At 31.1% G+C, this 20088-nt stretch overlaps 2 protein-coding genes across 2 annotated transcripts; one reads left to right on the top strand and one right to left on the bottom strand.

The window, feature by feature from the left end:
* Positions 1 to 6945: 6945 nt before the first annotated feature.
* Positions 6946 to 10737, top strand: LOC11443739 (uncharacterized). Its single transcript, XM_003595782.4, has 7 exons — positions 6946 to 7000; positions 7424 to 7590; positions 8102 to 8171; positions 8304 to 8416; positions 8592 to 9306; positions 9712 to 9810; positions 10455 to 10737. The coding sequence occupies exons 2-7, from the start codon at positions 7461 to 7463 to the stop codon at positions 10609 to 10611; spliced, it is 1284 nt and encodes a 427-aa protein (XP_003595830.2). The 5' UTR covers positions 6946 to 7000; positions 7424 to 7460; the 3' UTR covers positions 10612 to 10737.
* Positions 10738 to 11633: 896 nt separating this feature from the next.
* LOC11428317 (uncharacterized) lies at positions 11634 to 16240 on the bottom strand. Its single transcript, XM_003595781.4, has 4 exons — positions 15504 to 16240; positions 14718 to 15005; positions 14520 to 14611; positions 11634 to 12956 (listed from the first exon to the last, which is right to left on the bottom strand). The coding sequence occupies exons 1-4, from the start codon at positions 16101 to 16103 to the stop codon at positions 12179 to 12181; spliced, it is 1758 nt and encodes a 585-aa protein (XP_003595829.1). The 5' UTR covers positions 16104 to 16240; the 3' UTR covers positions 11634 to 12178.
* Positions 16241 to 20088: the final 3848 nt, after the last annotated feature.

The raw sequence follows: 20088 nt of genomic DNA, 5'->3' as shown, positions 1-20088 counted from the left end.
CATATGTACAAAAAGTTAAGGGTTTTCTCTAGGTTTCTTTCTAAATAAGTTGATTGATAAGTGCCCTAAAATATATATGTAAATTCACAAAATTTAGGCGCTTATCAGGTTGCAAGCTTTCTATACAGTAATTTCCACGCAAGCACCCTTAATTTAACAGTACATTGTTGCCCCAAATATTTATTACAGTTCGTGCCATCTCACTTTTGAATGATGGATTATTATTATCATGTTGCAAAACTATGTAAACGAACATGGCAGAGCATCCACTAGCTTCATCTAGATTCCACACCCATCTGTCATGCTCCCCCGACTTGGGGATATATCCTGTATCAGCAACACACTCACAATAGGATAATGATGACAAGTCATCTTACATTATTCTTAGCATGTTTTTTAATCAATTTCAGTAGGTTTTAGCAGCAAAAAGAATGAGTATTAGAACGATCGCCTATAATTTTGGAACTTTTGTAATGTTTTTTATATTTGAGTCTGTAATTCTAGTTTTCCTGAAATGTCAATCTCATGAAAATCACAAATGTAAAAAATCTAAGTAACAAAATTCAGTTTCACCAAGGTGCACTACTCGGTTTCTTAGAAAATAGTTGTTTATTTTCGATGCATACTAAGTGCAAGTATACTGCAATAAGTGATAAAGAGTAAGTAGAGTATCGATCGCATAAGGATTGAAGTTAATAAGTTCCAAGTATTTATAAATGCTAAGTTTAGTTATTTAAGATCCAAAATAACAAATAACAAAGATAAGATTTTAAGATTCTAAGACATTAAAGTAAAATGCACAAGTAAATAAAACATGTAAAAAAGATTTAGAGATTCAATTGAAAAGATGTGGTTAAAGAATTAACTTGCTAAAGATAGAGGTTTGCACGATTTAGAAAGCTATAACTTTTGAGTTATGGAAGTTATAGCTTCACACAGTTTCCTGACAATCTGGTGGCCTTAGAGTATCCACAATGGAGATACCCCTTTTTGGGTACTTAAACGGGTCACACGTGTACACATCACTCATTTATAATTTTTTAATAGTAGTACCTAATAAGCACTCAATTCCTCCAACTCAGATCTCACACAAATTTATTAAATAGAACCCACTAATCAACTACCAATAACTTTATGTCATTACATTTCTATTTTTTAATATTAGAAGAGTGTGGCCCGCTTAAGATTGGGGGTCTTAAGTAAGACTCAGGTTCTTATAAGACTCCGGAAAAGTTTCTCCCTAATGGGAGTACCTAATAGGTATCGGGTCTTAAATGTTTAAGACTCTCCCATTGGAGATGGTCTCAAGGGTCTTTCAACTCGGTCATCATGTTAAAGCATGGGAAGACACGTTGTTCGGGGTACGACCACAATACTTAACATGCAACATTATTAGGTTATAACATCCTTAGCTCTCAATCCAATGAGAGGTCGAGTCGTAGCCTATAACAAGAATCATAGATTGATCTTTATGCATATCTATGCTTTTTAAAGATCTTGTTTAAATTTAAGCAATCTTTCTTGTTATCATTTCATTTCAGTATTTAGGGACGTAACTCATACTAAACAAACAATTTCATTCTAATCCCCTTTCAATCTCAATGAATTTGGCAATAAAGATAAAAGTAGCCAAAATGTTTATCTACTGCTAGCCAAAATAACCTTCTAAACACAAACGCCTCTCTTCCAATCAGGGTCAAGCCAAAAGTAAGTATCATTTATGGTATCCATAAATTTAAATAACTTTTTGAGAAATTCAATTATTTGCAACCCCTCCAACTCTAACTTCATAAAAAATGAATATCCTTCCACCACCTCCCTTGTAGCACCTAATATATAGCAAAGGGTTGGAGCATGAGGTAGCTTTGGCTACCCCAATTTTTTGTTTTGTTTTAATAAGTATGTATTTTAAGCTATTTGAACCTCTTTTAACTTTCATGTTTTAACATATGTATTAAGCTACTCCAAATAAATTTATTTGTAATTTTTTTAATAGAAACATGAAAGTTAAAAGAGTATCACATAATTGGTAAATTTATTTCGTTTGGTAAATTTATTTCGTATTATTTTGACAATTCTAATATTTTCAATGACTATAAAGATGGTTTTATTAGTAATGAGTCTTTTTACAAATGACACTTCTAAATAAAATTGACTCTTTAAAGTATCGTTGAAATCAACATTTTCAAATAGTAACTGTAATTTTTTTTTTTTTTTGTGTTGTTTTGATTTACATTTGTATAAGTAAATTATTGTGCTGTTTTTTTCTTGAAAGTTAATTTAATATATTAATTTTTTTCAAAAAAAAATCTATATGTTTTGCCTCCGCGTGAATTAATTGTTAGCTTCGCCGCCACCTATAACCACCTCCACATCATATGTCTCATTTTGCATGAAAAAACCTTTTTTTTTAAGAAACCAAAATGTAATATAACTCAATAAGAGTGATTCATCTCGCACAAGGTGTGCAAAAGAGAATCACCTAAAAAGAATACAAAGTTATGTGTCTGTTGCCATAAAGCATAACGAAAATATGAACAAGAAGAAAACTACTCTTTAACAGCCATACATAATAAAGGGTGTCGTCATCGGTCATTACATTAAAAAAAACCTTAAACCATAGTTCATTCTTGTAAATTATGATAAACCTTAAACCCATGTCATTATCTTTTCAAATTTGTTCTATTTGTTATAATTACGTTACTCGATTACTGCACAAAACATGTGAAGATTGGAGAATGCATGTTCGTTTGATGTTTTGAAGATTTTTACCATGCGATTATTTGATTGACCTAGTGCCAAGTATTTATTTTCCATTGTGAGATGTTTATCCTCCCTCTAATTAGTGACATCGGGGAAACTTATTTGATTATGTTGTTTTCATAACTTTACTATTTTCCAAGCTTTGCTTATGTTAAACAATGCATAAGAATGTAAAAAGAAAAAAAATAAATATATTTTTTGTTTACAAAATAAAGATAATTCAAAGAAATCAAATATGTGTAATTTCACTATAAAATATGAAAATTGTCATTCAAATAATTTTGATTCATTCTCAAAAAATTTAGAATAAGATAAGAAGGCAACGCCCACAAATCTCGGCTCAACTGATAAAAATCCCAAAATTATTATACCAAACGTCGTGATCGAGGATTCCAACTCAAGTTAATGAGTTCACCAATTTACAAACTATTAGAAACATAATGCTCAAACCTTGGAACAAATTTGATTAAATTAAATTACTTTCTTTTTTCAATTTTACAAAAAAGAATGCTAAGTAGCTAGACTTATGCACCTTGTTTGTTTAAAGTTATAATTGTTGATTCCCGGGAATAAAATGATAGAAATGTATATGTCTATATGTTTGTTAGAAGTTTATTAAAATTTATTCCTTGGTATAAAATGTTCCTGGGAATAGAAAAAATTTCCCAAAGAAAAGGGTGGGAATAAAGTTCCCATGGAGATGGGAATAAATTCATAAATAGTTTACCTATTATAATCCCTATTTTTATGGTTCCTAAGAATATTATAAAGCTAACCAACCATATTTTTCCTAAATTTCTTGTAATAAAATTCCCATCTTTATATTCCAAGGAATGCTATTCCTAGGAATAAATTTGGTAAACTTGAAACAAACACATTGTAAGTGTGGAGAAATTGAGTTTATCCAAGGTTCAAACAAGATTCCTTACATTTTTTAATATTTTTTTAAAACGGAAAATAAGACCCTTACATATTAATGTCATTGCAGCTATCAAACGAGTTGTACAAGAAGGTCAACTGGACCCTTATATATTGAGTCAAAAGTAAGTAAATAATATTCCATAATTATTTGATTTCCATTAGCAATTAAGAAAGTATCTGCCATTTAAAACGTAATCATGTAGAGTTAAACGCTGGTACACTAAAATGTTACTATATGTATGTTGATCATATAGTAAAATCGTTCTTTTTTATTGATGGTATCAATCAATCTCATTGATTTGTTTTTGGAGAATTATTACCTTCCTTGTATATACTTCAACTACTAGTTTATAACTCCCTCTTTTTCTGATGAATATTGCACTATGATGTTGGGTGAGAAGGACAAAAGGGATAAGACAAAACTTGTTTGTTAGAGATCCAATTGCAATAGAATTACCTCAAAGCCATCCACACGATACAAAGGAGGATCTCGACATCATGAACAGGTCAATTTAATTATCAACCCTATGTTTTTTCTTTTTTGGACCATTATGTTTGCAATTTTTCTTTCAAGAATTATTTTTTTTTCCATTGGTTTGCATGATTATCCTTAAAAATGTACTTGCTGGCCAAGATGAGGCAATTTGAAAATTTTAAATGAGTTTGTTACATACTCATAGTTTATGTCTTGTCATCTTCATCATTTTTAAACTAGAAAAAATAAAGTCAAATTTGTTTTTTACTCGATAGTTTTCTCTTCATTTGGTTTGCATGTTTGGTGCATCTTTGTGTTAGCAGAATATAAGAATTTTGTGGGTTTTATATCTATTTCATTTCGTTTTATATCTCTAAATAATAGTTTCACCTATAACTTGGACAGTATCTATCTTGATTTTCATTTTTTAGATCTAAAGGTGGTGTTTTTTTATCAATATGCATTCTCAAATAAATTATATGTAAGTGCCAAGAGAACAAAATAGTTATAACTAATTAATCATTTATAATTTGAAACATACATCCATTTCCTTCAACATTTTTGTTTATACTTTTCGTTTACATATTATTTAATTATTTGACCTAGGAAAAATATATAGTAGTACTTTTTATTATCAAGTGGGACAAGAAAAAAAATACTAGTAGTATGTAAGATAATAATCGAGTAAAAAATGGTATGATTGCTGGAAAATCCGGCAAGCATTTAAGTATCTTAATCATTAATTATAATTGATTAAGACATTTAAGTGAGAAAATTAATATTGATATACCCGGATTTGGAAATACAAAATGAATGAAGGAAAAAATTTTGCTCTGATTGCATCTCTGATGTGAGAAGGAAGAGTTGGATGATTAAATCATGTAGTTGAACGCAAAAGCTTGTAAGGATGAAAATAGGTTATACCGACCTGACATTTTTTTAAGATAAAAGGTTGTTTATAGACCTTTTAAGCCTGTTAATGTGATCTATTTAAGAAAATATGAATACAAAATTGTACCGTTGTTATTATAGTTAATCTACTAGTTCGTCAATCTATTTACACATATATCAAATTATTCAGTTAAATATGTTGATGTGAAACATGTTTCTAAACATACTAATAGTTCATATTAGGTTATTTTTGAAGGCCGTATTCAGTTTTAAATAACAAGTCTATGACAAGTTACACGTCAGACTTATGCCTTAATTTCTTTGACGGACCAAACTTGGTTTTTTTAAAACATAGTTCGACCTAACTTATTTCTACTCTTAATGGTTAGGTTAATAAGGATAAGTTTGATGTTTGATTATTACAATTGATGAGGTTTTATTTACTGATATGTAATAGTTATGTCGCATGGGTATGGGTACGATACTATATATGATTCATGTACCGGTACAAGAGTACGCCAATTTAAAAAACAAATCAAGTTATTGGTACATCAATGAAATCATGAGTTGTTGTATATAACATGAGGATCTATATTCATTAATTTACATAAAAAACATCACGTTAAAAGTTTAAAACTAGAGTTGGTTACAACAATAAAAAAAAAAAAACTCGTATACACATATAATACTATATTATTATTTTTAGTATTAAGAGAACATCATAATTTTCACACCACAGTGGAATAATGAGCAAAAATGGAGTATCACGAGTATCGTACGTGTACTCATTACCCATAAGTACTTTGTGCTGGTACTTCACTTTTTTATAAGTTTTTTTTTCTTCAAGTAGTCTAGTGGCTAGATCTTACACATTTTAAACGTGAAGAAGTGAGATGTCCATGATTCGAATCCCCGTCCCTGCATATAATATGCAATATTCCTATCAACTAAGCTCATGGGAATTCACTTTTTTACAAGTACACATGCTTCATAGTGTAATAGAAAGAAAAAAAATCTGTGAACCAAAAAAATAGAATTTTAAGATTACCTAAGATCATTTAGATGCATGAGATGCTCAATGATATTTTTATCCCTCTTAACCAGAAATCCTGATTCAAATTCAGTTTTGTCATTTGTGAATGTGAGAGTGTCTTTGCAATGGCAAAAGATGCCTAGTTTTTTTTTTAAAGAATTTTAAGATTGTCTGGCCCTTTGTATGCATTATTTAACATTTTTTATAATATTGTGTGCCTTTTTTCGTTAATATTTTTTTTTTTTTGAGGGATTTTCGTTAATATTTATGTATAGCGACACTACTTTTTTTTTATAAGTGATAACTTTTTTTTTTGTGATGGGCAGTGATATTACTTCTTAGTATTTTAAGATTTTAAGAAATCCTATATATATTTGGGAAAGAGAAAAACAATATGCAATATTATTATTATTATTAGTTTCCCCTTAAAAAATATTATTATTATTAGTATTAGTATTATTACTTTGACTCAATATAAAATATTATTTGTTAGTTTGACTCAATATACAATATATTTGTCAAGGTCAACTTAAATAAAATGGAAAAATATAATTCTCAAACAAAACAATATTGTAGAAAAATATGAAAATACCAGTACTAAACATGTGTGACTATTATCATTATATGGTAAAAATATATATTATAAACTTAAAAAATAACACAAAGGGAATCTTCTAAAAGAAAAAACACAAAAAGAAGAAAACATAAATGAACTTTTTGGGAATAATAATATTGAGTCAAAAGCTGACCATTATACATTTAATTATACATTTGTTAAATCGCGAGAAATCAGATAATCCCTGAAATTTGTTCTACTCCTTAACCAAGTCTTTTATATTTATATATATAGCTGCAAACCAGGTCAATTTTTCAATCACATTTTTCTTTCTCTCTCTGCATTCTTTGCTAGAAAATAGGTAACTGTATTCTATTCTACTTACCAATCACTTTCTTACATTTCTCTTATCTCGATGATTCTCACTCTTTAATTTTATCTATGTAAAGTTCTTGTTATCTTGTGTTATGTAGCATTAGGCCTGCATTATATTTACCTTATATTATAATACTATATGATAAAGATATCAGTATTATACGTTGATATGTTTTGGTAACAGTTCTTTTACCAGCATGCCGGCAGAGAGACAAAGATCTCTTTTGGGTTTTTCCATGTTAGTTGTTTTTCTTAGTATTATTATATAATAATAATTTGAATCATAGTAGTAGATAGAATATATATAATTAACAAAAGTGCTTGTTTAAATTTTATCCTTGTGTTTCAAAAGAAGTGTCATTGTTTGGTTTTGGTGTCATTGTTGAGTTTGTGTTGGTGTTTATTACAGCAAAGATAACAACAAAACAAGTTCATCAAAAACAAGCATGGAAACAAAAGGTGGAGAAGTTAGAAGGCTTCACATAATCTACTTCCTTAGTCACATGGGTGGTCATGCAGAACATCCTCATCTCATTCGTGTTCTTCATCTTGCTCGAAACGGTGTTTATCTCAGAGGTAAAACTCGTTTATGTTCCATATTTTCATTCAATTTGTTCTGTACTGGCTCTGATTTTTAGTACATCTGTTTTTTTTTTTCTGCTGATCGTAATGTTTGTTCTTAAATGTGTATTCTGTCACACATAGTTCAAAACTGCGGTACACAATCATATTTGTAGCTGCATTTGTCAGCATTTTAGAACTATGCTGTCACAATTGCTTCTTTTGTCTGTTCTGGCTCTGACATTAGTACATCTTGTTTTTTCTGCTTCTCACAATGTTATCGAATAGAAGAGATAGTGTCGTAGAATTTTAACAAATTGTTATCGTTCGGCGATACACAATTTAGTACACAGTGTTGTCAAATAGCTGGCTATTAGCAGAAGTTGAACAAACTCCTACTGTCTATGATCTGCAATTGACAACATTGTTATTCATAAATGTTTCATCATTATTAATTATTAATTATTAATTTGTGACAATGATTTGTGACTCTAAAATGACACTTTCTTTTTTATTTCTTGAAAAGATATTAAAAGATGGCTTGGTGAAGTGAGAGGAAGAGACCTACCTGAATCCTTTGCTTGGTCCTACAAGAGGTTGTTGAATCATACCTTATTAATCATTATTTCCTTGCTTTAGTCCATTTTCTCAACCTCATTTTTTTTAACCTTTAACTATATATGTATATCCATAATCAATTTTTGTAACTAACAATTATTGAACTATAGGAGGTACAAGAGTGGATATGTCTGGCAGGATTTAATGGATGACGACCTAATAACCCCCATTTCTGATAATGAATACGTCCTCAAAGGATCACAAATCCACACTACCCCTTTTGGTATGTACTTTATCATAATCACTACTATCCCATTTTTATTTATTCATATTAATGTTGAGTATGGTTATCACTAATTGCTATCTATCTACACTATTACCTTATTATGTAACTTTTACTAAGAATGTTAAACAAGAATAATTAAGTTGTACATTTTTTTTCCTTTGTACTAATGCAGAAACTCAATCAATTAATTCAACAATCAATGAAAAGAAAACTGATACTGATGAAGCTGTACAAGTTGAAGAGGACAAACAAAAGCAGGAAAGAAAACCATCTTTATCAGAAGAAGAATCTGAAATTCAGAAAGAAACTGATTCAAAAAAGAATGATCTAAATCATGTGTCATCAGAAATAAGTCAGGATTCATTGGTTTTCAGCTCGGATAGGTCATCGGTGACTGACGATGATTCTTCTTTTAAAGTTGAAGAAGAGAAGCTTTTAGGGAATGGAAAAGAAGGTTGCTTGAGTGAGAAGAATCATGACAAGCTTGATAGTTTCTCATTTCCTTCTTTGTATCATAATTTGATGAGTAAGAAGGGTAAAAAAGATGGTCAAAATAACAAAACTGATACTACTACGCCTCCTGATTCAACTTTTTCTACTCCAACATCATCAACATCGGCTCAATCTCAATCCTCATTTACTAAGATTAGAAGCAATTCTGTTAGAGTGACTAGTGTGTTCAGAAATTGGATTGGTTGTGGAACTGTTGCAACAAATGATGCTGCTTTTGTCTCTATGAACCCTGCTAAGAAAATTGCCCCGAAGGAGCTTACTAATATGCCAGAAAAAAGGGCTGAGATTTGTAAAGGAGACAAACTAGGAGGATCAGCTAGGTGTTTTGGGACTCCTTGGAATTATCATGATCAAAATGAACATAATGGAGCCAGGTGAGAAATTTTATCGTAAATGAGCTTAGAATTATGGCTTTAAATTGCGTATGCAGCTGTGGTTACAGCGCAAACCAAAATGCAAGAAATGCAGTTGTATTCTATTGCAGAGAACTCAAAATGGTTTGTATTGCGCCCACAATCGCAGTTGCGCAACTTAAAACCATGCTTAGAATAGTCATAATCATGACCCTCTTAGACAATGTTTTGAATCCTGTTAAAAACCATTCTGAAAAAGGTGTTTGTGAATCCAATGCTACTATGATTGGGTTACATTTACATTAACCATACGTCACTATGATTATTTGCGAAATTAAATGTCATGACACATGACCAATTTAATTAAAACATTATTTGGTTGGTTCTTTAAATTATTATTTTTTAATGACATGTTTCTTTTTACAGAAAAAGCTGTGATGGAGATGAAATAATCAAGAGCAGGAAAAAGCTAAGCGAGTTAATGAGTCAAACTTCTTATAAACCATTTGGTGGACCAATTTGCTCGTAAGTAACTGAATATGTCACTTGAGTAAACTTCAATTGTTTGGTCTTATAGGTGGAAGATATTTTATGTAACACACAAGTTGAGTATCAATAGTGTTGACCTACCAAACATTGATAGACACGACACCGATACTTACACGTAGGCACCGTTATTAATTTGAAAAATGGAAGTGATCGAATGTAAACACAAGTGTCTGAGTTGCCAATATCAGACATCGGCACATATCGAACACCGACACAAACACTCTTTTAAACTAAAGTGTCAAAGCTACTTGGGTGTTAACTAGTTTGTAAGTTGGTCAATTAAAAACAAAACAAGAAATATACTGAAAAGCCAATAAGGTCAAGATTCTGCTGGTGTAATTATTATATTGTCAAAAATCAAAATAATGTTTTTTTCTTGTAAAAGAAATACGAAATATAAGTTGACATTGATTGCTAGATTATGATGTTTACCAACTCTTGTCTGCATGGGCTAGTTATACTTAATAGCTGAATTTCTTGCAACTTAATTTAATGCATCAAAGTTAGAATAGTATGAGCTACATACTTTATATGCCCATAATTCTAAATATCACATTGAATTTTGTGTATTTAATTGTGATTATGAAAGATGAGACCCTAAATAGTAGTTGATGATGCAGGCAATGTGGGAAGTCATTCAAGCCTGAGAAAATGCACAAACACATGAAGTCTTGTAAAGGAATGAAAGGAATGGGAACTTCAGCTACAACAATTGCTGAGGAAACACAGCTTCATAGATCAACTTCATCATCTAAAGATTACCTTTTGCAAAATTAAATGTGGATGAGTCCTTTGACTTGACACCAGAAGAAACATATGGTTTTTAACTTTTGATGTAGCTTCTCACTTTGTTTCCTGACCTTATAAATACAGTCACTTTATCACAGTTTTTTGCTTTCTTTACTCTATCATAGCTTTTGGCATGATTCCTCATTCTTTGTTATTAAGCCATGAACTTTGGGAGCTTAGATGGGTACTACAAATATCATTCACAGTAGCTAGGATACATTATCCACTTAATATATAAGAATAACTAATTATTCACAAAATTTTATGGGTGTTGATGGGGATAAGTAACTTAATGCTCAACCCACCTCATAGTCACAATAATATAATAGACTAAAGATCTATTTTAATCCTACAAAAAAAAATGCAAAATTTATAGCATCTCCAATGGTGCAACCTATCATGAACGGCTTAAGTGGCCTCGACAGTGACATATCATTTCGAAACAACTTATTCATTTCTCAACAGTCGTTTTTTACTCTAGAACATGGAACCGTCTGGTGAGAAGGACTGTTTGGGAAGCATTTTTGCTAAGGACTAACATGTTCCAAATTGAATAATTTTGAAGTATTATTTCTTACCTTTTTTATTTCTTAGGGGCTTAATTGGATTCTGCATTTTTCTTGTAGACTAAAGTAAGTTTTTACTCTTTGTATGAATAAAATTGTAATTACAATATTAATAAATAAATAAATAATCCAATTGTAATATTTTTTAAACTGGCCCCTAATGTAACATTAATCATAAAAAATAGTGAATTTGTTGCCAAAAAATTTGTTAATCAAATATAATGTTAGATTTTTTTTTTTTTTTTGAATAATGTTAGATGTTGATAACCTTGTCATATTTGTAATGTGTTATGAATAAATAAAAAAACGTTTATATAATTTAGTTACTATGGCTTTTGATCTAATAAATCTTTATAATTAATTGAAATGCAGCAAGTAGTAACGGATACAACTTCTTAGTACCCAATAGCTAAGGGTAAATGTATTAAATTTGCCACAAAAATATAGATCAGGCCTCTAATTGAGAACTGATTTGGTAGTTAACATACTATTCAACATTGAGAAGACCTGCTAAGGGTCACCAACATTTTTTACAGCCAGTGAAATGCAAAGAAAAGGAATTTGCTCTAATGGATGCCAGACATTGTTTACAAGCAAATGATCAGTGTTTGGAGTAAATAACAACATATACTAGTTGACAGAATACAGCTTAAAATTGCATAATCCGGTCAGAAATTCTTTCATTGACAGAATTAGATTAGAGTAAACAAAAGTTGAGATCATTACTCATAAGTGGTTATACCAAAAACCATTGCGGTCTATCGCTTGTGGTTCATGCGCAGTGTGTGTCAATGTTGTAAAGTCTGGAATACAGAGCTTGATTCCTACTCAGAAAAGAAAGTGGTTACGCCAAAACCAACGCTAGCGGTCTAAATATTGACTGTAATACTAATAATCTTATACCACTGTTAGCTATCCAAGGCAGAGTCGGTTAAAATAGTGTGCTCCATTTTGTCAATTCTGTTAGTTCTTGTAGGACTATGTATTTACTAACTAGAAGCAACTGCAGAATTAACATGCTCAAGTAGAAACCGGTATAAATTTTTCCTCAACTTCTCTACCCTATCATCAACTTTACCTCCATCAACCAAATTATCTAACCAATGATTCACCTCTCTTAGCTGTCCAAGAAGACATGCAGCTTCACTGCTCCCTTCATTTTTCAACCCAAATTCATTACCTATAGATTCCTCCAAGTACTTCAGAAACCACTCACGAGAAGCAGCTAGCAGTTTTTCAGACAAACTCACAGCCACTTTAAGCTCACTCTCTTTTGATTGATCACGCTTCTCTGTATCCTTATTCTTGGCTACCAAGAGATTCCGCTTTGAAGAGGAAATTCTTTTACCAGTTGAGTTTTGTAATGGATTTGCTTGAGCCACACGACTTTGCTTGTTTTGAAGCGTGGATTCCTCGGCATTCCTTTCCTCGTGAGAATTCCCGTTCTCAATGACAACAAAATGACTTTTCTCACCATTCAAAACCTTGCTTTTTTCTTGTGTTTTGTATAGGTTTAATTTAGAAAGATTGGTATATAAGGCAGCTTGTACCCAAAATGTAGCATTTTTGCGAGTCGGAACATTACATGCATCTTCCACAAGAGACTGTAGGGTAGTGTGGCCAGTTGGCTTTGTTTCAGGAGGTGTGGAAAGTAAGGAATCAAATACCACTGTTACTCTCTGCAGGCTCAGATGAAGCTCCAGAAACTGTTTCACAAGCAATCCAGCAGAAAGTGTCTGACGGGACTCACAGAGTTCGGCAAACATGCTGAAAGGAATGGAGGATATGTGTAAGTTATCTTGGTCGATGCAATTATAAACCACAGAAACAACTTCACATTGGCATGCAAGAAAATAAATGACAACATTAGTAGCAAACTGAGAATTTTCCTTCAAATTCTAGTTCCAATATCTACAAGTGACAATGGTGTGATGTGATTGAATAGCCCTTAGGTTTCCTCTTGACTTGATACACTACATCTATTATATTTGATGATGAGAATAAGATTGGTGACTTTGACTAGCTCGAAAGAAAACTCAAGGTGAACTCAGAGTTTTCAATTGTGGAAAATAGTGGTTTGTTCAAATTTTGCTATGCTACAAGGCTATTGCAGTTATTTGACAAAACATATTACAAATGACATATAATGGAACTATAGCAGTTTGTTAAAATTCCATTATCAAATAGCGCCACTATATCTGCTATTTGACAACACTGGTTGAAATAACACTCATAAGGGGCAACAGATGTAAAAACATATAATCCACAAGGCAAATATCCACCCCTCTAACTAAGAGAGGTGAATAGGTTACCAGATGAACAAGTCAAGTATGCAACACAATTGAACAGCACTGTATAGCAAAGAGGTTATCTAGGTTCATCTCCATAGATGGAACTTTCTAGTTACTTATAGCACACTTCGTACTTACCTAAAGCACACTAACAAACTAACCAAATATTTTGCAAAAGCAGTGAATGAGGGTAAGAGACCACAAGATAATGACTGAATCACAAAGAGCCAACTAGGACAAGATAATTGCATCATTGTTTAGGGAGAAATATGCTATAATCTAACCAAGCACGCATTAAATAAAAAAGCAACAAATTTAAGTACTCCAAAATAGGAATTAAAGGCAGAAATTAGATAAATAGCACAAAGTATTTGTGCAACAACATTCCAAAAGTATTTTATCCGTGCATCTCAGCTATCACTGGAAAACATGTCTGTCCTTTAGGAGAATAGAAATAAGAAGATAAATCACAATGGCGTTGTCAATCTCAAATATTGTAAATATTGTCAATCACAATGACTTTGTTCAAATTATGTTATGCTACATGGGCGGAGCCAAAGGGGGAAACTTGGGTGCCATGGTCTCCCTAAAATTTCAAGTATTATGTAAGGTAGTATGCAACATAAGGCGAACTCTAGCTCCAATTAAAATTGTAGTTTATGAAAATAATTAATCATAAGTCTTTGACTGAGGAGGTTCCCCCAATGTTGTAACTTTGGCTCCGCCATTTACTACAATGCTATAATGCACTGATATTGCTTCTTTTTGACAGCACTTTATTCAAATTTTGCTACCCTATAGCCGCTATTTGGCAACACTGATCATCAACACTACAACCAAGATTATCTATTGGTTCCACAATTTAGAGGTTATCATTGAGAAGCTAAGTGAAGTATAAGATATTCTTTTGGAGCGAAAAGCGAGTGTTTTCTAGTGAGAGACATGAAGCACTCCATAAGAAATCCTAATACAGTATTGGTGTATATAAGAAAGGAAGGCCAGAACATAAAAATTGAAGCAAAATGATTTAAATAAATACCACATGCATTGAAGCACAGTATCTGCAGCAGATGCTTCTTCAAGAGATCTCACAGCAGCCAAAAAAGCAACATTCCTATGAGTCACAACTTGCTGGAAAAAAGGAAAGAAAAAAAGTTTAAAAATTTAGAATAAGATAAATTAATCAAATTTCCAAAGCTAAAATGGAAAAGATGTACAGTTAGTAACATACACACACCTTTCCAAGATTACAAATGGGTGGTGGAAGATTATCCCAAGATCCAGACTTGTCATACCAAGTTTTGAATTTCAAGGGCACCTTCACAAGTTTGCTTGGAACAGAACCATTGCCAGCACACGGTGACTTAGGAATGGGAATAGTAGTAGCACTTTTCCTAGGAGGTGTGCCTGTTGTTTTGGGACACAAGTTCTCATTTTTGTTCTTCAATGGTGAAACAATTGAAGTTGATGGAGACTTCAATGGAGAATGAGAATCAATTTTCATAGAAACCTTTTTATCTATCACCTACACAAAGAAGTCTCATCATCAATGAACCACATTAAAGAATTACAACCAAAAAAAAAACCACTTTAAAGAAATCCATAAAGTTAACATTTTTACTGGCAAAAATATCATAAAGTTGTAATTTTTCCAAGTATTGCAGATTGTAAATTATGCAGAAGTACCCAATACTAACCAACCAAAGTCCCAAACCAAAATATTTACCATTTCAAAGGGTTTTATAAGCTTGAAAGAAAATAAAAGCACTGGTGAATGGGTCCAATTGAACAGAACAGATATAAAAGCATTATAAAAAGTGATAGGGCCCTCATTCAACATCATAAGCATATCATATATATCATTATCCAAAACAAGCTTTCATTTTTCATTTTATCAAATTAAAAAAAAAAAAAAAAAAAAAAAAAAAAAAACTTTCATTTTTAAACTACCCAAATGAAAGAACCCTCTTCCCTGATGAAAACCTCAACATAAAAAAAAAATGTAAAAGAGAGAGGAAAATACATTAGGTGAAGTAGAAGCAGATTTACTAAAGGTGAATCTAGAACTTGAATTTGAACTTGGAGAAGAAGAAGATTTAGTTTTAGAAACAAGAGAAGCATGATCCCAAACCCTTCTTGTAGAAGAATCCAAACTCAACCTCCTCATTTCAACATTAACAACCACATTGTTATCCTTATTCCCATTAATTTTTTTCTTCTTCTTAACATTACCATTCAGTTTCGCAGTTGCAAGTCTTAAAGAATCAGTAGAAACCAAATCAACAGGATTACCAACACAAGCTCTTCTTTTAGAAATAGTTTTCAAACCAGAAACTCTTGGAACGGAAGAGGAAGCATCGTTATCAAAGCGAGTGACGTAAACGAACTGACCGAGCTGGAGTTTATCAGAACGGATTAACTCGGCGTCGGAGTCGGAGACGGAGACATAAGCGGAGTGAAGAGAGTCGGAGAGTTTGAGAAAGTAGCCGGTGGCGGGTTGAAATGTGTCTTCTGAAAGACGAGGGATGATTTCAGTTACTTGAAGGAGTGGTTGACGGTGGGTGTTTGTTGAAGTGGAGTTTTGGAGAAGTTTTGAGAGGACTCCAGGGGTTAGAGACGCCATTGTTGTAAGGAATAGCTCTTTTTGAAATGGCTGCTTCCCCTGTTTTTTTTTTTTTTTGTTGATGTACTGTATGACAATGGAATGGAGACAGAAGATTGCTTGTTTGTATTCCTTAGTTTACACATCAATCGTTTCTATCTAAGGTTGTGTTTGGAATTTGGTTTACATTATTAATTTTAAAATTTATTTCAAATCTTGAAAGTTGTGTCTATTTAGTTTTTCCATTAATTAAGTAAATCCACAATGAAAACACTCATTTTTGGATTCTTAAATGGATCTTATACATACCAATCATAACAGTCGTACATAATAAGTATTCAATTCCTTCAACCCACATTTCACATAAAGTTCTTAAATGGGATCCGATAATCAACTATCAATAACTTTATATCACCACATTTCAATTTTTTAATATTAAATGTGTGTGGGCCCCGCTTAAAGTTGGAGGTGTTAAATAAGACTATGGATCTTACAATACCTTGAAAAAAAATTCACTCTAATGGGAGTACCTAATAGGTATCGGGTCTTAAATGTTTAAGATCCTTCCATTAAAGATGGTCTAAGGAAAATGATAATTAGTCATTGCGACACTAGTTAAGAAGATTAACAGTGATGAAAAAGTGAAATGTTCTATTTTCTTTAAGTCAAAAAGTTATTGTATTTAATTGAAAATTTTTATTTTTAACTTTCTTAATTAATGTTCCGGAGCACCAGTTAACATGACTCATTAAGCAAATGTTCTCTATAAATATCTATATTTTTCAATCTCTATAAAAGTAATAGTTTTTTTTGGGTAAATTTTTTAGTCAATATTTTTATTTTGGAAAAATTTCCATCAATATTTTTTGTCTATAAAAATGTTACATAAATAAATGTGTGAATTTTTTAGTGCTTAAAATATATTCTGGATATTTATAAAGATCATTTATTTAATTAACCATTTAGCCTTTTTAAAATTTAAAAGGTGAAATTTTATACATACACTTTTATTTTATTTTTGGCAAAATATTAGTAATTTTTTATCTTTCGCGTGCAACTGTGGAGACTAATCTCTCGAGCCTTGTGGGATTCAATTGGGCGGCAAACTCTCCTTAGGGGTTCATTGCATGGTCATATCCTATTCATATCATATGTTATATCTATACAGCTTCATATCCTTTCATGTCTTTATCATATATTGACCATCAAACAATTTCTAAGAGTTTACGTTGTAGCATGTCCAATATTGAATTCGAAGGTTAATCTATAAGAGACTCATGTCGTCTCATATAAACGATATTGGATAGTTGCTACCTTAATTTCACATTACTTTTGTTTAGTTTTATATATACTATTTATTTAATGGTGTGCCGATTAAGTAAATTGTACATATATGTATCTAAACTTTCGTTTTTAATCTCTACAATTCACACTTTTTAATCCCTTTAACATTCTCCTTTAATATTTTTAAGTATAAAAAATGCGGACGATAAATTTTATAAGGATTAAAAATGTTGATGAAAAATTTAAAAGATTAAATATGCAAAGAGAAAATTTTACAAAGACTAAAAAGTATATATTTTTCAAGTAGAGATCAAAATGGAAATTTCAAATATTTATATTGATCATTATTTAATTAACCCTTTAATGATTAAAAAAAAAAAAAAACTTTTGTTTAAAGACTTTTTTATTCTTTCTTGTATAACTAATTTTAAAGTGAGAATAAGGAAATGATATTATTATGATAAATAAAAGTACTAAAACTATTTCCTCAAAGAAAAAGGTGTATAAAAAATTTGGAATCTGAAAGTGGGAGAAAAAGGTGTAGTCGAATCTCAAAGTGACATGGGAGAAGCTGCAGCAGGTATGGCAGGAAGAACACAGATGGCAAACGGAGATGTCATTTTCATTTTTCAAAGATTGTTGAAGTACATACATATAAAATGTTAGTAGTTAGGTTAGGAATAGACTAATACTATAGTCTACTAGTACTATTGAGTGGTGTGTGGACCACCAGGAGCAGTGTCTTGAGAGAGGAGGGTTCAGGTTCCTAGGTTAATCCTCACAAAGCTAATAACGACAAGATCTACCCATGCAATGAAAAGGGTACAAAATTCATTAAAAAAGAGGGCCATTTTGAGTGAATTTGGAAAAATATTTAATGTTTTGTTATTTGTTGTGTGAACAAGAGAATTGAATGTGCACAAGGTTTTTGTTTTCTCTAATATTTACGGGTCCCCACAACTCAGCTTAACTTAACTCAACCACTGCTGTGATGTGTGGAATCACACGAGGAAACCACATTTTTTGTTTTGGTATTCACGTTTGGCGGGAGCCGGGGAGGGTTGTCCTAAAGCAGCCAAACGCTCCTAAAGTGATGTTTGCTTTTGCGGTTTGATTTAGATTTAAGGATAAAAGTCATTTAAATTGTGTGAGTTAAAATTATGTAATTTGGTTTGATTCCATACGATTTGCTTTTAAAAAATCATTTAAATCAAATTAATGCGGTTTGAATTGGTTTAGTTGATATAATTTATTGCGAAATAAAAATATTACAGTACTAATAACTTTAATATTATCAACTTGTTCGGTTGTTCCTTGTAGATCAATTTTTATTTTTATGTGACCAAATATGATGAAAAATATTACAATACATTTACCAATCTTAGCAAGTTAGCATTACATTTGATTCTAATACCAAGTACTTTTTAGCATGATATTACATAATGAAATCATTTTACATATCCAAAAGGCCAAATTCATCTTTTGATCTTTTAAGTTTGACAAAAGAGAAAGTCTAACATTGTCACAAACATAAATAAAAGTGACTTAGGCACACATATATAGAAAAGAAAAATTTAAAGATAAAAGTAAAAAATGATGTGTCTAATTTATTTTTCTTTTAATTCTCTCATTTTATGTATGTGTGTCCAAATATTTTTTTATTTGGGTTTCTGTCTAGGTAAGAATTGCTCTCGATAAAAATACTTGTTTTTACCATAACATTACATAACGTAGCCATTTTACATATCCAAAAGGCCAAGTTCATATTTTGGACTTTTAAGTTTGACAAAAATATTGTGATAATCCTGTAAGTTTTTTAAGTTTTAAATAGGTCTTTTGAGTTGTTAATTTAATATATTGTCACCCTTTTAAGCACCTATTTAAAACTATTAAACTTTAAAAAAAAAATTAAATAGATGATTGAATTAACAATTAAATGGCCTATTTGAAATTTAAAAAAATTTAAAGGATCTATTTGAAACTTAAAAAACATAAAGGATTAATTCAATATTTTTATCAAATTTAAAGGACAAAAAAATAGTGTTTGGCCTATCCAAAAAAGAACTTGAAGTTCCAAAATAGCATTACATTACGGCGCCAATAAAAGTTGTTTATCCAAAGTATCTATCAAAAAAAAAAATTGTTTATCCAAAATGACAGAACAAAAAAAACAACTTAAAGTTCCAAAGTAACACAATTCAACAAAAAAGAACACAACAATTTCAATAAAAACATGTCGTCTCCATCTCCATGTCTTCATCTACATATCATAATTGAACAGTTTGTTGATGGGATCAATTGATTTAAAAACATATTTAAAAAAATGAACAATTGAACATACAATTTCATTTTCAAGCACATCTACCACTAATCAAATTCAACATCAGAAAGCCACTCATTCAATTATGGGATCATATCAATTTCTAAGAATTAATGTATCAAATATAACAAAGGTCTATCAAACAATTGAAATTGAATAAAATAGAATCATGAACAAAAACAGAGTTTACAACATACATATACACCTTCTTCGAGTTTCTATAAATCTTCCAAGTGCTCATCAAAGCTTCAACAATGTGTGGTGTAAGAGAGCTCCTATAACAACTAAGAACTCTACTTCTGATGCTAAAAACAGACTCCGAAGCAATAGTAGATATTGGCATAGCCAAAATATCTCCGGCTGTTAGACAAAGAGTATGGTATTTGGTGAAATTTACCTTCC

The sequence above is a fragment of the Medicago truncatula genome, chromosome 2 (assembly GCF_003473485.1).
Source record: "Medicago truncatula cultivar Jemalong A17 chromosome 2, MtrunA17r5.0-ANR, whole genome shotgun sequence".
NCBI lineage: Eukaryota > Viridiplantae > Streptophyta > Magnoliopsida > Fabales > Fabaceae > Medicago > Medicago truncatula.
Note: the sequence above shows the minus strand (reverse complement) of the source record. Positions and strands in the feature narration are given on the sequence as shown.